This window comes from Musca domestica, unplaced genomic scaffold (genome assembly GCF_030504385.1).
Source record: "Musca domestica strain aabys unplaced genomic scaffold, Musca_domestica.polishedcontigs.V.1.1 63, whole genome shotgun sequence".
Taxonomy (NCBI): Eukaryota; Metazoa; Arthropoda; class Insecta; order Diptera; family Muscidae; genus Musca; species Musca domestica.
In genome coordinates, this window is record NW_026712370.1 from 300815 (window position 1) to 317371 (window position 16557).

General features: G+C 36.4%; 1 protein-coding gene across 9 annotated transcripts in view; it reads right to left on the reverse strand.

The window, feature by feature from the left end:
* The window catches only part of LOC109612281 (uncharacterized), a 518415-nt gene that overhangs the window by 164172 nt on the left and 337686 nt on the right, over positions 1–16557 (reverse strand). For all 9 annotated transcript variants that reach the window (XM_059129591.1, XM_059129597.1, XM_059129594.1 and 6 more), the window contains exons 5-6: positions 13889–14103; positions 10495–10602 (exon numbers count right to left, since the gene is read on the reverse strand). In XM_059129591.1, the coding sequence (XP_058985574.1) occupies positions 10495–10602; positions 13889–14103 (323 nt within the window). The remainder of the gene's footprint in view (positions 1–10494; positions 10603–13888; positions 14104–16557) is intronic.

Below are 16557 nucleotides of genomic sequence, written 5' to 3' on the forward strand. Positions count from 1 at the left end.
GACGGGGCCGACTATATGATACCCTACACCATGTGAAGCATGGTTCATGAACCTTATTTGAATGATATCATGGCTTTAGAGTAGTCACAATTCGGGAACCAAATATCCAACTCGGAATCGATTTTCAACAAATTCGACGGAAGCTTTGGACCTCTAGTACCAAATAGTATTGCTGTATAGTGCATGATATGACTTCAATAAGAATTATATTAAAAAATATTTATTCAAGATATACCGGACCGAGTTTCACCATATTGTAAAATTTAGTCGAATATGAAAAAATCTATTCAATTTGGGCTAATATTACGTATATGGTAAGCAACTATAAAATCGGATGAAGATGTATATCGAAGGTACATACAAATATTTTAGAGCTGTATCTGATGTCCGGTATCAAATAACATTGTTGTGGATTGCATTTTACGCATTTAAGGGACTTAAACCCCAAATCGGATGAAACGTATGCACCGATTTTAGCCAAATTTGAAGTAGTTATTTCTGGGATGAATTCAGTCGGAATTTCTCCATTTGGGCTGATATTAACCATGTGGTGCACAATAAACATGAAATCGGATAAAGGTATGTATGGAAGCTAGTATATTCAAATCTAAACCGATCTTGATAAAAATTGCCAGAGGTATTTCGGGGCTATATCTGATATATGGTACCAAAACATCATTCTTTTGGAGTGACTTCACGAATGAGAGGGACTTAAACACCCAATCGGATGAAACATATATATGTGGGAGCTATAGCTATATCTGAACCGATTTTCATCAAATTTAATACCCTTGCTTCTAGACTATATGCACAGTCCAGAAATGTCAAAATTTAGGTCATTCGGACTGATATTGCCCATTTGGAGCACAATTTACCCGGAATCGGTGAGTATATATATGTGGGAGCTATATCTAAATTTGAACCGATTCACACAAATTTCTGTAGAGTTCGTCCTTGGGCCAAACAAATAGCATTTGGAAAACTTCACCTCAATCGGATAATAATAAAAATATTTGGACAGACGGACGGACGAATACCCTTAACACTATGTGGTGTAGGGTATAAAAATTGAAAAAAGATTTCCCATTTACTGACAAAAAAGCAGTAAGTTCAGCCGGGCCGAACTTTTAATACCCACCACCACCATTTGGAACGAATTTGGAAATTTTCAAAAAATTACACTTGCCAAAAATTCTGTTAAAATCTTAAAAATACCGAATATAGCCGCTATATTGGGGTCTATAGGAAGACGTGGATGTGGAACATAGACAACTTTTGTCATAAGTCATTACAATATTCAAATACGCAACCTGAAAAAAATCCGGTGAATAATATAGCTAAAATCATCAAAATACCGAATATAGGGAGGTACTGATATATGGAGCCTATACGAAATCCTGACCGGCATAGACAATTTTCTGTCAAAAACTGTAATTCCCATTACGTACTCTAAATATGAAATTTGAAACAACTCAGGTGGATATGAAGCCTATACGAAGATGTTGGTCTGCATAAACAATTTTTATACCATACACCACAAGGTGGTCAGGGTATTATGTCTTTGTGCATTTGCTTGTAACATGGAGAAGGAAGCGAGATAGACCAATAGTTACTTTTGAGGATATGCATAGAATCACTTTCTGAGTTGATTTATTCATGTCAGTCCGTCTGTCCGTCCATCCGTCTGTCCATGTATTCTTGTGAACAAAATGCAGGTCGCATTTATTATCCGATTGAGATGAAATGTTGCACAAGTCATTTGTTTGACCCAAGGACGAACCCTATTGCAATTGGAGATAATCAGTAAAAATTTAGATATAGCTCCCGATTTGCCTTTTATTGTGCACCAAACGTGTAATATCAGCCCGAATAGTATGGAATTTGGCACATACGACCGAATTAAGTCTAGAAGGTAGTATGTCAAATTTGGTGAAGATCGGTTCAGATATAGCTATAGCTCCCATATTTATTGTTCAACCCATTTGTTATTTTTGTCCTCCGTAGCCGTAATATGCACTCTGTAACAATAATATTTGGGGAATATATCAAATACAGCTCAGAAATACCTTTGCTAAATTTTATCGAGATCGGTTCAGATTTGGATATAGCTCCCACATATAACTTCGTCCGATTTACCTTTTATTGTGCACCAAACGTCTAATATTTGTCCAAATTAGATGGAATTTGGCACATACGACCGAATTGAGTCTAGAAGGCAGTATGCCAAATATGGTTAAGATCGGTTCAGATATAGCTATAGCTCCCATATATATTTTTCATCCGATGTGTTGTATTTGTTACCCACAACCGTAATATGCACTCCGTAACAACGATATTCAAGGAAATATATCAAATACAGCTCAGAAATATCTTTGCCAAATTATATCGAGATCGGTTCAGATTTGGATATAGCTCCCATATATATTATTATCCGATTTTAAATTATTTGTGCACCAAATGGGCAACACATGTCCGAATTTAAAAGATACAAAAGCTTCGACATATTTAGTCCTTTGAACTTTAAATTATAATTATAGGGTGTAGGGTATCATAAACTCGGCCCCGCCCGACTTTAAGACTTTCTTTACTGGTTTGTCATAGGCAATAGTACCCATTACCAAATCTTGTTACGAATTTTACTTCTTGTAAAGAACTTCCAGAGGGTAAAGTACATAAAGGGAACTGCTTGTGTTTATTTTCAGAGAATTTCATTGAAAAAGTTGGCTAAAATCATGAAAATACCGAATAAAGGGAGGTACCGCTGTATGGGGTCTATACGATATCGTGGACAGTATATAGCCAAGATTCGAACTTTACGTGCCTGCAGACAAACGACTGATCTGTGCAAAATTTTAGCTTCCTATTTTTATTCGTTTTTACGGACAGACGAACGGACGGGTAGGGCTAAATCGTCTTAGAATTTTACGCTGATCATGAGTATATATATTGTGTTATTTCTAAAATGATTATTTCGATGGGTTACAAACGGAATGACGATCGTAATATATCCTCCATTACGCTATAAACATTTCGTAGAAAATAGCATAAATTCGGAATTTATCTTTATATGGAGGCTATTCGAAATAGTGATCCTACATTCATTCATTCTTACTTGTTTTTGTAAGATTTGAGTTCTACTAACTTAATATCTTCATCCTAACTGGAAATTCCCCACTCCCTGATGTTGAGTCTTATGTAATCTTACTTAAATGTTGATATTTATGCATCAACATTGCCTTTCAAAACAAAGGCTTCCGTTCAATCAATGTCCAACAGCGGAATAATTAACTCTATTTCCTTCGGAAATTAATCTCCCCCCTCAACCACAAAACGCTTAAAAACAAAACGGCCACAATAAGAAAACCCACACCACTACCAGCGGATGCCAGTTAATGATGATTCAATTCTTTGGTGAAAATCCACGGAAATTTTACAGTCAACAAGTAACGGTTTGTAACATCAAACACCAAATTCAAAAGAAACTCCAACCGGCAACAGTAACTGATTGTGGCCGGTTAATTTACAGACAAATCAAAAAGCGGCGAAGGAAGCAGCAACAAAAGCAGCAAGAGGGATTGAAAAAACTCCTCACAATTACTATGAAAGAAAATCCCCACCAGAACACACACACACATTGAAAGATCAACGAAAACAAAAGAGAAACTGTCAGAATATTTAGCATCCCAAATTTATGTTTATCATCATCATCATCATGTCCTCCACTAGGATATGCATGAAAGTAGGAAATATGAGGTTTAGCTATGAATGTATGCGTTCCTATGCGTGCAATTCCATGTACATGTTTGTGTTAGTGTGCAATTCAATGCTGCGAGCAAAGTTATCTGGAAATCTATGCTCCATATATCCGCACACCCACACACAATCACACATTACAAGTGTTGTATAAACAAGATTGATGGGTATGTAGCCAAAACTTACAAATGAATACATATGTATTACACTGTATAAACGTGCATATGTGTGTATGGGGGTGTGTACCAGTGCGTTTAACAGATCACAGGAGTATGTCAGGATGTTGGCAATGATGTAGCCGCTCCTCCACCCGCCACCTACTCTCATCACTATTGGACAGATGTGAATGAGAAAAAAGGGTTATTTGTTAGATTCATAAACAACTAAGCGAATTATTAAAACAGATGTTCTGGAATTCAATGCTAGGTTGTGGGTGGGCGAACTATTCATGTTTTTTTTTTTTTTTTTTTTTCTTTTTTTTGAGGGAGTTACAATTAATAGCTCGAGTGAGCAAAAAAAAATATTTTTTTAATTAAATTGAACAAAAACTAGACGGAGTGAAAAATGTATGTGTAAATGAATTTAGAAACATTGGGGGAAAGATTTAATGTCTTGCATTGTTAGATGGAGATATGAGTGGTGGTTTTTAAGAATATTTCTTGAGGGATTATTAGATTGCAATTGTAAAGAAAAATTTAATCATCATTGATTGTGGATTTCCTAGAATATTTTTTGAAGAACTAAATTTGAACTTTCCAAACTAAACTAAAAAAAGTAACAGATCAGATTAATCCAAGGCCTAGTGTGAAGATGGAATATATCGGTCCACTCCTTCTGGTACCTCCCCACAAAGTGTCAAAATTTTGAATATCCATGAAGCTCATAAAACACGAAATTAACATCCGACATCTCAGAATTTCCATCAACACAAGATCTTTTATAAAGATGGTAGAGATCTGACCATTTCTTCTAGTACCTCCCCCACGTAGAGTCAAATTTAAAAAAAAAAATGCTCAAAGAAAGCGATCTAAGCATCCAACTGTCTTCAAATTGCACACACACACCAAAATTTTTGCTAACCAATCTTTTATGAAGATGATATACATCTGCGAACCCCTTCTGGAACCTCAGCCACAAAGGGTCACAATTTTCATTACTTCTATCGTGTCGTAAAATTGAAATTGCTTCAAATCTCGTATTTGAACTTGTTAATGGGTACTACAGTCTATGACAGAAAATTGCGTGAGCCAGTTCACGTCTTCGCGTAGCCTGCATATAAGGGTACCTTACTATATTCGGTTGATTTTAGGGTTTTTTTTTTCACCGGAATTCTTTCAAATTTCGTTTGAAATTCGTAACGAATACTTCGGAATATGATAGGAAATTACCTATGCATGTCCAGACATCCGTACAGTGCCTCCTATATTCGGTATGTTGATATTTTACGGCATTATTCACCGGAGGATTTTCAAACTTCGTCTCGGCTGAACTTACTGCTTTTTTATACCCTCCACCATACTATGGAGGGTATATTAATTTTGTCATTCCGTCTGTAACTCCTCGAAATACTCATGTCAGACCCAACAAAGTATATATATTCTTGATCAGCGTAAAATTCTAAGTCAATTTAGCGATGTCCGTCTGTCTGTCTGTTGTAATCACGCTATCTTTCGAACGAATTGCGATGCAAGGCTAAAATTTTGCACACATGTTTATTTTTACAGTAGGCAGATTAAGTTCGTAAATGGGCCATGTAGGTCCACGTTTTCATATAGCCCGCATATAATGGTACCTCCTATAGTCACGCTATCTTTCGAACGAATTGCGATGCAAGGCTAAAATTTTGCACACATGTTTATTTTTACAGTAGGCAGATTAAGTTCGTAAATGGGCCATGTAGGTCCACGTTTTCATATAGCCCGCATATAATGGTACCTCCCGATGTTCGGTATTTTGATGATTTTAGCGACATTATTCACCGGAATTGTTTCAAATCTGGTATTTGAAGTTCGAAATGGATACTACAGCCTAAGACAGAAAATTGTCTGTGCAGGTCCACGTCTTCGTATAGCCCCCATATAACTGTGCCTCCCGATATTTGGTATTTTGTTGATTTTAGCGACATTATTAATCGGAATTGTTCAAAATTTGGTATTTGAAGTTCGCAATGGATACTACAGCCTAAGACAGAAAATCGTCTGTGCAGATCCACGTCTCCGTATAGCCCCCATATAACGGTACCTCCCTATATTCGGTATTTTGGTGATTTTAGCGTCTTTATTCACCAAAATGTTTTCAAATTACGCAGTTAGAGTTCGTAATGGAAACTCCAGTCTGTGACAGAAAATTGTTTATGCTGGTCCATATACATATAACGTTACCTGCCTATAATTGGTATTTCGATGATTTTAGCAACTTTATTCTCCGGAATTATTTCAAATTTCGTATTTGCAGTTCGTAATGGGTATTTCAACCTATGACAGAAAATTTCCTACGCAGGTTCACGTTCCACGACTTTTTATGAATTCGGTATTTCTATGAATTTAGGGACTTTTTTCACCGGAATCGTTTCAAATTTCGAGTTTGCAATCCGTACCGAGTACTATAGTTTGTGACAGAAAATTACCTATATAAATTCCCTATATTCGGTATTTTGATATTTTTACGACATTATTTACCGGAATTGTTTTAAGTTTGAATTTTGTAATGGCCTATGACAAAATTTGCCTATGCAGGTCCCCGTCTTCGTATAGGTCCTAATTTAAGGGTAATTCTTTATATTCGAAATTTCTATGATTTTAACAGCATTTTTCACATTATTTTTATGAAAATTTCCAAATTCCTTTCAAATGGTTTTAACAGTATTCTTCACATTATTTTTATGAAAATTTCCAAATTTCTTCCAAATGGTGCAAGTTATTTAAAATTCGGCCCGGCCGAGCTTAATGATTTTTTACATGTTAAATCTCCTATAGATGAATTCTGAAGAAAAGGGATATTTTCGCTATATTCTCTTGAGTAGAAGATATGTTAGAGATATTGCTTAAAAATGGTTTTGTGGTCTTCTGAAAATAAGAAATCTAATTGAAGTCTTCTCTAAATAGGAGTCCTTTTATGGTCTTCTGTACCTTAGATACATTTGTCTTTCTTTTGTTATATCCTAACAAGGACATTTCGAAAATGTCCTTTCCGCGGAAAAGACTTCAAAAATGTAGTCATAACACTGAAGACCACTGAGCTGTCATTTTCTATACAAAGAAAATCATCAACAAGTCTTATATATTTTGTATTCTTTGATATACAGGAGGGTCCATAAATACAGTATCTCTCCAAAAACCCTTACTTAAATAGTATACCTCCAATTTCTAATTATTTTAAAATCTTTCTGCGGATAGAAGGTCTCTAATTTTTATACCCTACACCACAAGGTGGTCAGGGTATTATGTCTTTGTGCATTTGTTTGTAACAGGCAAAAGGAAACTAGATAGACCCATAGTTCCTTTTGAAGATCTGCATAGAACCACTTTCTGAGTTGATTTATGCATGTCAGTCCGTCTGTCCATCCGTCCGTCTGTCCACGTATTCTTGTGAACAAAATGCAGGTCCCATTTATTATCCGATTGAGATTTGTTTGGCCCAAGAACGAACCCTATTGAAATTGGAGATAATCAGTCAAAATTTATATATAGCTCCCATATATATCTTCGTCCGATTTGCCTTTTATTGTGCACCAAACGTGTAATATCTGTCCGTATGGACAGATCTGTTAGTATGGAATTTTGCATGTACGATCAGATTGGACCTGAAAATAAGTATGCCAAATTAGATCGAAATCGGTTCAGATATAGCTATAGCTCCCATATTTATTGTTCATCCGATTTGTTATTTTTGTCTTCCGCAGCCGTAATATGCACTCTGTAACAACAATATTTGGGGAAATATATCGAATTCAGCTCAGAATTACATTTGTTAAATTCGAGATCGGTTCAGATTTGGATATAGCTACCATATATAACTTCGTCCGACTTACTTTATATTGTGCACCAAACGTCTAATATTCGCCCAAATTGGTTGAAATTTAGCACTTACGACCGAATTGAGTCTAGAAGCTAGTATGTCAAATTTGGTGAAGATCGGTTCAGATATAGCTATAGCTCCCATATATATTGATCATCCGATTTGTCATACCAAATACAGCTCAGAAATATCTTTGCCAAATTTTATCGGGATCGGTTCTGATTTCGATATAGCTCCCATATATATTTTTATCCGATTTCAAATTAGTTGTGCACCAAATGGGCAATACAAGTCCGAATTAAAAAGATACAAATGCTTCGGCATATTTAGTGCTCTGAACTTTAAATTATAATCATAGGGTGTATGATTGAATTCTCCCTCAAAAACTTTAAATTGTTATGTGGAGCTCAACTAAATTAGCAAAGTGGTGTAGGGTATCATAAAATCGGCCCCGACCGACTTTAGGACTTTCTTTACTGGTTTTATATATACTACACATTTAAAGGAAACCCAAAATTATGAAAATAAATGTTCAAGGGTCTTCCTAACTTAAAAATGTCCAGTGTAGTATTTAATGAAGGTACCGAAAGGTCATATCAAAAATTACATCCAGATTTTTTTTTTTTTTTAAATCAAAGATAATTGAAAAATCCTTTCTTTACTTGAAGAGATCTAAAAATGGTCTTTATTATTTGCTTTACTTGCGGAAGGTCTGTAAGAATACCTTCAAAAATTGCAATGCTTCCAGAAGATCTTCCATTATATAACAATTATATAACAATTACTTTTGCCCACAGTGCTGTCCGCCCATCAAAGAAGAATGACTCTTACACATTTGTATTACAATCAACTCATAAGAGATAATGAATATACATGTATGTTACTGGGATGAGCCACCATGTGAACGGGGTGCAACTACCAATGAGATTGTATCAACATACACACACATACATTCTTACTTTATGGCATAACAACATTTGCACATACTTTAGGAATCCCAAGGATCCTGGTTATGGACGGCTCTTTGTCTTGGTAAAGAGGCTAAAGGCGGTGACGATGAAGACGAAGAAGACAAGATGGGCTTTTATGAGAAATGGAAGCATGTCACTTTATGACATAATGGTGGATGATGCTTAAACAATGCCAAAACGAAATGCAAGACACTTGGCCTTTGCCACTGTTAAGACTTACGCATTCTTAATGGCCTTTTGTGATGAAGGAGATGGTGATGATAAGGATGCGCCAAGAAGGCAAAGCAGAGACCAACAAAACAAAAATGAATCATTTAGCATTTTTATTGTCATGGTCATGGTCACAGCATTCAAGATCCGCAAAAAAGGATGTTTCAAGAAATATATGGACACATTTTCCTGCTCAATGTGTTGCTGTGTTCTTAAGACTTAAGACCAGTAAAGAAAGTCCTAAAATCGGACAGGGCCGATTTTATGATACCCTACACCACTTTGCTAATTTAGTAGAGCTCCGCATAACAATTAAAAGTTTTTATGGGAGATTTCAATCACACACGCTATGATTATACTAATAATTTAAAGTTTAAAGGACTAAATATGCCGAAGAATTTGTATCTTTTAAATTCGGACTTGTATTGCCCATTTGGTACACAATTAATTTGAAAGCGGATAAAAATATATATGGGAGCTATATCCAAATCGGAACCGATCTTGATAAAATTTGGCTAAGATATTTCTGAGCTGTATTTGATATATTTCCCTGAATATCGTTGTTACGGAGTGCATATTACGACTGTGGGTAACAAATATGACAAATCGGATGAACAATATATATGGGAGCTATAGCTATATCTGAACCGATCTTCACCAAATTTGACATACTAGCTTCTAGACTCAATTTGGTCGCAAGTGCCAAATTTCATCCCAGTTGGGCAAATATTAGACGTTTGGTGCACAATCAAAGGTAAATCGGACGAAGTTATATATGGGAGCTATATCCAAATCTGAACCGATCTCGATAAAATTTAGCAAATGTATTTCTGAGCTGTATTTGATATATTTCCCCAAATATTGTTGTTACAGAGTGCATAATACGGCTGCGGAGGACAAAAATAACAAATCGGATGAACAGTATATATGGGAGCTATAGCTACATCTGAACCGATTTCGATCAAATTTGGCATACTTATTTTCAGGTCCAATCTGATCGTACGTGCAAAATTCCATACTATTCGGACTGATATTACACGTTTGTACACAGTAAAGAGAAAATCGGACGAACATATATATGGGAGCTATATCTAAATTTTGACCGATTACCTCCAATTTCAATAGGGTTCGTCCTTGGGCCAAACAAATGATTTGTGCAAAATTTCATCTGGATAGGGCAATAAATGTGAACTGTACTTTGTTTACAAAAATACATGGACGGACGGACGGACATGCATAAATCGACTCAGAATGTGATTATATGCAGATCATTAAAAGGAACTATGGGTCTATCTCGTTTCCTTTTGCCTGTTACAAACAAATGCACAAAGACATAATACCCTGACTACCTTGTGGTATAGGGTATAATGACACATCAACAAGCAAAGTTTTTTTTTTATTAAAGTATGTCTGATTCTCTTAAATATTGTCCATGTAATGGCTGTCAGATGTATTTGTCCTTGGTCCTTTAAGTAGTTTTTTAGTTTTATGTTACCTTCTCAGGTTGTCTGTTTTTTTTTTTTGTTTTTGATTATCAACTTACCTCCTTTGACTTGACAGCATAAAAACATTTCATAACCCTCACGAAATGGTCCTGCCTGGGCAATTTCATTACCTTGGGCATCGAATATGCGAGGCTCTTCTGGAGGAACTATAAAAAAAGAAGACACAAACAAGCAAACAATGAAACAAAGGAGACAGGAAAAACAAGCGTATAAATATTATTATGGTCATATGAAAGTTAAAAGCATGGAACGCAAGTTGTACATAAATTTCTCCACGTGATTTTGTTCGAAACAACAGCAGCAGCAGCATCAGCAGTGGTAGTGACAACGGGCCTCAAGAACGAAGACAGAACGTGAGCTGCATTCAGGAATATTCATTAGGTCTGAAAGTATCCCATATGCAGATGTAAGTTTGTACGCGGGTATGTCTGTGTGTTTGTGTGTGGTGATGGCACCTCAACGGTATGGTATGGCTCAACGGATATGAATGTGGTGGTATTTTCTCTCTTCATTCGACCATGTGCGTAATCACATTTTCCTTATCCACGTATCGCACGAACCAAACTCCGACAGAAACACTCCACAAAACAGTACTCACTCACGCACACACACACACACATTCACCTAGAATAAGGTACTGGCAAGGTATGCGTGGTGATGCCACAGCAATGCCTCGTGCCATGTCAAACTTTATCGCGTTGCGGATAATGGAAAAAGCGTAAAAACTCAATGTTGTCCAACCGGGAAAACGTATGAATGTTGGGGAAAAACTTTTTCCCAACAACACCAACCGACACGGACCAACTTTTGCCCGAAACGTGATAGTGAAAAGTGTCTCTTCTAATTTTTGCCATGTTTACTTTAAAAACGTAAATATCAATGTGGGTAAAAGCAAACACACACACAAATACACACCTATAAATGATTTGAAAGTGTCACTGGCATGCATATTGCATTGGTGTGTATGTGCGTTCCCAACGTACGCAAGTAGTTTTTATCACAGTGGGTGGTGTAATATATTTTTGTTTCCATTAACCACCAGACAAGGGGTTTTTGTGTTCGGCCAACGTGGGAATTTTTATACCGACTAGATTTCTAGGCAAAGGTGTTTTGGAAAATATTCTATTTTAAATTACGCGATTTAAAGGTGGTGAGTTGAAAATAAAGTGATGACGATTGAAATGTTAAAATTAGAAGTATTTTGTTCAAAAATTTTATAGTTCGGCTGTGATTTCTTCAAGTGCACAGCGTGAGATGAAAAAACTGCAACTAACTTCAGACTGCTGTCATTTCTAAGACACTCGTCCGACAGCTGTTAATATTATTCCAGTGACAGCTCATTATATTGTTTACAAGCGTTCAAAAGCATTGCGGTGAGAATTTTCCAGAAAAAAGGTTATTCTGGAAAACCACAAGTGGCTATCGTTAGAAAATTGAAAATATCTAAATAAAAGCCTTCATTTTTACATTATTTTTTTAAAATTTATTAAATGACAGCACAAAACATCGGAAATATCAACAAATTGTAGAACAAGTTTAGATATGTTCGAATTGATCACCTTTGGCACGAATTATGGCCTTCAAAAGGCCAATGAAACCGTCACACGCTGCCCGAATGTTTTGCTCTGCGGTATTTTATCCCATTCTCGGCGAAGCGCTTGCTTGAGGCGATCGATACTTTGATATTTTTTAGTGCTAATTTTGTTTTCCAAACTGCTCCAGACACCATAGCCCAACGGATTGGTATCCGGAGATTTTGGTGGTCGTTGTAGTCTGGAAATGAAGCGAGGAAACTCATTTTGTAACCATTCTTGGGTGGCGCGTGCTGAGTTCGATGGTGCTGAGTCCTGTTGGAATGTCCAAGGTCTGCGGCCAAAATGTTTGTGTGCCCATGGCTTTAATACACCCTCCAGAGTATTTTCGGCATTTATTCCGATCGAGTAATACGAGCGAAGAGCGACCATCGGCCGTTATGGCGGCCCACACCATCACCATGATCGGCGCTTGAGTTCTGGTGGCCAACCGAAGGTGCACATTTTCAGCTGACCTCTTTGGCAAGTAAAAATTTTGTTTGTTTACAAACTGCTGGACAACGAATGTTTTCTCATTGGAGAAAACCAAATTCGGAAGTTCACCACTTTCGGCCAAGCGGATCAACTCTTTAGCTCTTTTGAGTCTATTTTCTTTCTGTTGCGGTTTAAGTTCCTGCACTTTTTGGAATTTTAATGGCTTTACGCCGAGCTCACTTTTCAATATTTGCCGAATGGCATATTGCGATATGTTCAGCTCACGAGCCATTTTTCGGCTACTGCGAGGCGGGTTTCGATCAAGTCGCTACTTTACATTTTGAACCATTACTGCTTATGTTGCTGTTTTCTTCCGTCCACTTCCTTGACGTCGGGCTACGCTACCAGTACCACGGTAACGAGCGATGGTACGAGACACAAAAGATTTACTCACATTTAAATGCTGGAGTGCTCTAACGAAAGCCACTTTTGGTTTTCCAGCCAAATATAAAGAAAGAACACTTGAATTCCATCACGAATAACTTTTTTCTGGGAAATTCTCACCAAAATGCTTTTGAACGCTTTGCAAACAATATAATGAGCTGTCACTGGAATAATTTTAACAGCTGTCGGACGAGTGGCTTAGAAATGACAGCAGTCTGAAGTTGGTTGCAGTTTTTTTCATTTCACACTTTATATAGCTTTATCAGAACTGATTTTCATCAAATTTGACATACTTTTAGGTCGTATGAACTAAAATGCATTTATCTGCCCAATTTTTACAAATTTTAATAACCTTGTATCAAAAAATGGTCTCTACAAAATGTCATCTCAATTGAACAATAAATGCGACCTGAACATTGCATAAAAGCCTATGGAAAGATAAACAGACGGACGTGCATAAATCGACTTATTCTATGTCATTGGACAGAATTTTAATAATATTTGTGTGTATTGTTGCTACAATTTTCAATTAAAAGTTGATCTCAACGATTCCACCCTTTATTCCCTTTCCTTATATTTTTAAGCAAGAGCCGAATGTTTACCAAAATCCAAACAAACCCACTGTCCCCTATATCTAAACGCCATAACATCAGTAGCACCACATGCCTCATCAGCGCGTATGTTTATTTTCTTATTCCCCTTTCCTAAAATTTTTAAGGATGATTCTATTGTTTTTCCAAATTCCAAACAAACCCAATGTCTAAGCTCCATAACTTCATTTGCACCATCAGAGCATATTTTTAACTATTCATCATCTCATCTTTTCCTAGACAGGTGCTGCTGCTGCTGTTGTTGTTGTTATTATTGTTTTTACTAAAACAATAACTCTTTTTTATTCGTTTGCTTTTGAATATCCTAGATTTTTTTTTTTCATTTCTGTTTCACTCTTTTTTTGTTTGTCATCTTTGTTTTATCAACTTACCAACCAATGTTAAATTTATTCTATAGTTACGCGTTGGCGAATTGAAATAATCTATTCTACAGCGATAAACACCGCCATCCGTTGGTATAACATCGCGTATCTGAAGACGTGAATCCTTGGGATTATCGCCAATGGAAAAGAATAGACGTTGACCCAAATCGCTAGCTATGGCTGAATGGGTGGCCAATTTTACATTTCCGCCGCGTGAGTCCAAACTGAAAGAAGACGAAGAAGAAGAAGAGAAAGAAAACAATGAATAATAAGGGAATAAACCAAAAGCAGTTGGTAATTATCTTAAACAATGCACTCATGTATGTGAGGATTTGATACAGTGAGGGCAGTACTAAAAAGAATAACTTATGATAATATTTAATGCAATTAATAAATGTTATGGACTTATAAATGTACAGTCGGAGTACAGTCGAAAAGGAAAAAAATATTTTTTCCCTCATGTTCATTATAACCTGGTTTGACTGTATCATCTCCTTCCCTGTTTTTTTTTATTCACATTTCTGCTAAGCTCACAATTTATTATTTTAAAAGCATAATAATAAAGAACCTCATAAGGCTCTAAAAAACAATGAAGACTGAAGTGAGGATTTTAATTTATGGTCGTTAAAATATTAACAACTTTAAAAAAACATAAATATTATTATGAGTCTCCTGTCTAAGGTGATAATACAATAAAGTGGTTGCACAGAGTCCCTGAGAGTAATGTGTGAGTTATTGATTGTTAAGCTGAGAATTCGTTTTGAGAATATTAAGAGAAATTTTTATTGCAGAAAACTAAATAAAATTAAATAAAAAGCTTTACTAGTATTGAATGGGGAGTGACAGTTTGTTAATCCTCCTTATTTCGATAATTTTCAGTTCTCTTTGAACCTCTTTACATCAATTAGGACCCCTTTTTGACATTAGAACCCCGTGAATTCTCTGCCGAACAACTAATCGTCAAATTCGTACAATTATTGAAAATATTTCAATTTTTTCAAATTTCAAACTGTGGAATAACTCTAATTTCACACACCATATTATTTATATCCTGCTCTACATAGTGGTTATTGTCTGTGTGCCTTTGTTTGTAACATGGAGAGGGAAGCGAGATAGACCCAAAGTTACTTTTGAGGTTCTTCATAGAACTACATTCTGAGTCGATTTAAACATGTCAGTCCGTCCGTCTGTCCATGTATTTTTGTGAACAAAATGAAGGTCGCATTTATTATCCGATTGAGATGATATTTTCTAAATAATATTTGTTTGACCCAAGGACAAAACCTATTGAAAGAGGGTGCCTTGGGTACGCAAACATTTTGGGCGCAGACCGCAATCCCTTGGACTATTGTGTCTGGAGTATTTTGGAAAGCAAGGTTGGCACTAAAACCAAAGTGTCGATCACCTCAAGCAAGCGCTTCGCCGCAGAGCAACATGCGGGTGTGGTTTCATTTGCCGTTTGAAGGCCATAATTCGTGCCAAAGGTGACCGATTCAAACAAATCTAAACTTATTCTAAAATTTGATGCTATTTCCGATATTTTTTGCTTTCATTCAATAACATTTAAAAAAATGTAAAAATTATGGCATTTCACTTTGTTGCAGTTTTTTATCTCACCCTGTATATCCTCAACCGATTTCGAATTAATTGTGCACCAAATGGCCAAAATCAGTCCAAATGAACTGAATTTTGGCATATACGACCGAATTCAGACTAGAAGCAAGTACATTAATTTCGGAGAAAATCGGTTCAGATACAGGGTTGCCCATATTCGACGGACCCATCTGGCAACGCCATAACTTTTGACAAAGATGTCACATCGCTTAATGACATACCGCGTTTGAAGCGTCAGTCCAAGCAGATTTTTACCATGAACCAATACACGCCACGCGAAATAGTTGAAATTTACAATCAACAGAAGAAGTCAATTGTGAAAACTCAACGTGCTTTTAAAACATTAAGAAATGTGAGAAGTTCGCCTTTTAAGAACACCATTAAGCGTTTATACGAAAAATTTTCGACTGGTAAGGCTCTTTCTAATCCGAAGAGGCCATATAAAAGTCGACGAAGGCGATCGGCCGAGAATATCGCTGCCGTACGAGCCAGTGTTGAGAGGTCCCCAAGAACATCCCAAAAACGCCGTTCTCAGCAGTTGGGCATGGCTCGGTCCACTTTACAACGGATTATTCGCATTGATTTGCATTAGTTCCCGTATAAAATTCAATTGACGCAAAGAATGTTGCCTGCGGACAAGCCTCGTCAATTGGAATGGGCCCAAAGAGTCATGGGTCCGTCGAATATGGTGTTTAAGTCCTTCCGTAATATGCATTCGACAACAATGATATTTGGTGTCATATATCTTATAAAGCTCGCAAACATTTTTGTCAAATTTTATCGAGAACGGCAAAGATTTCAATATATACCCCATATATATCCTTAATCCGATTTCAGGTTTATTCTGCACATAATGACTATATCTGCCTAAATGGAGAGAATATCGGGACGTATGTTTCTATTTTGTGCAACTAGGCTTCGATTTATATTTTTTAATATAATCCTCCTCCAAGTGATATCATGCACTCTATAGCAAACTTTAACTGCTATAAAGCCAAATGTGCTATATGGGAGCTCTACTAAATGTGCATAGTGGTGTAGGTTACAACATAGTCGGCCTGCCC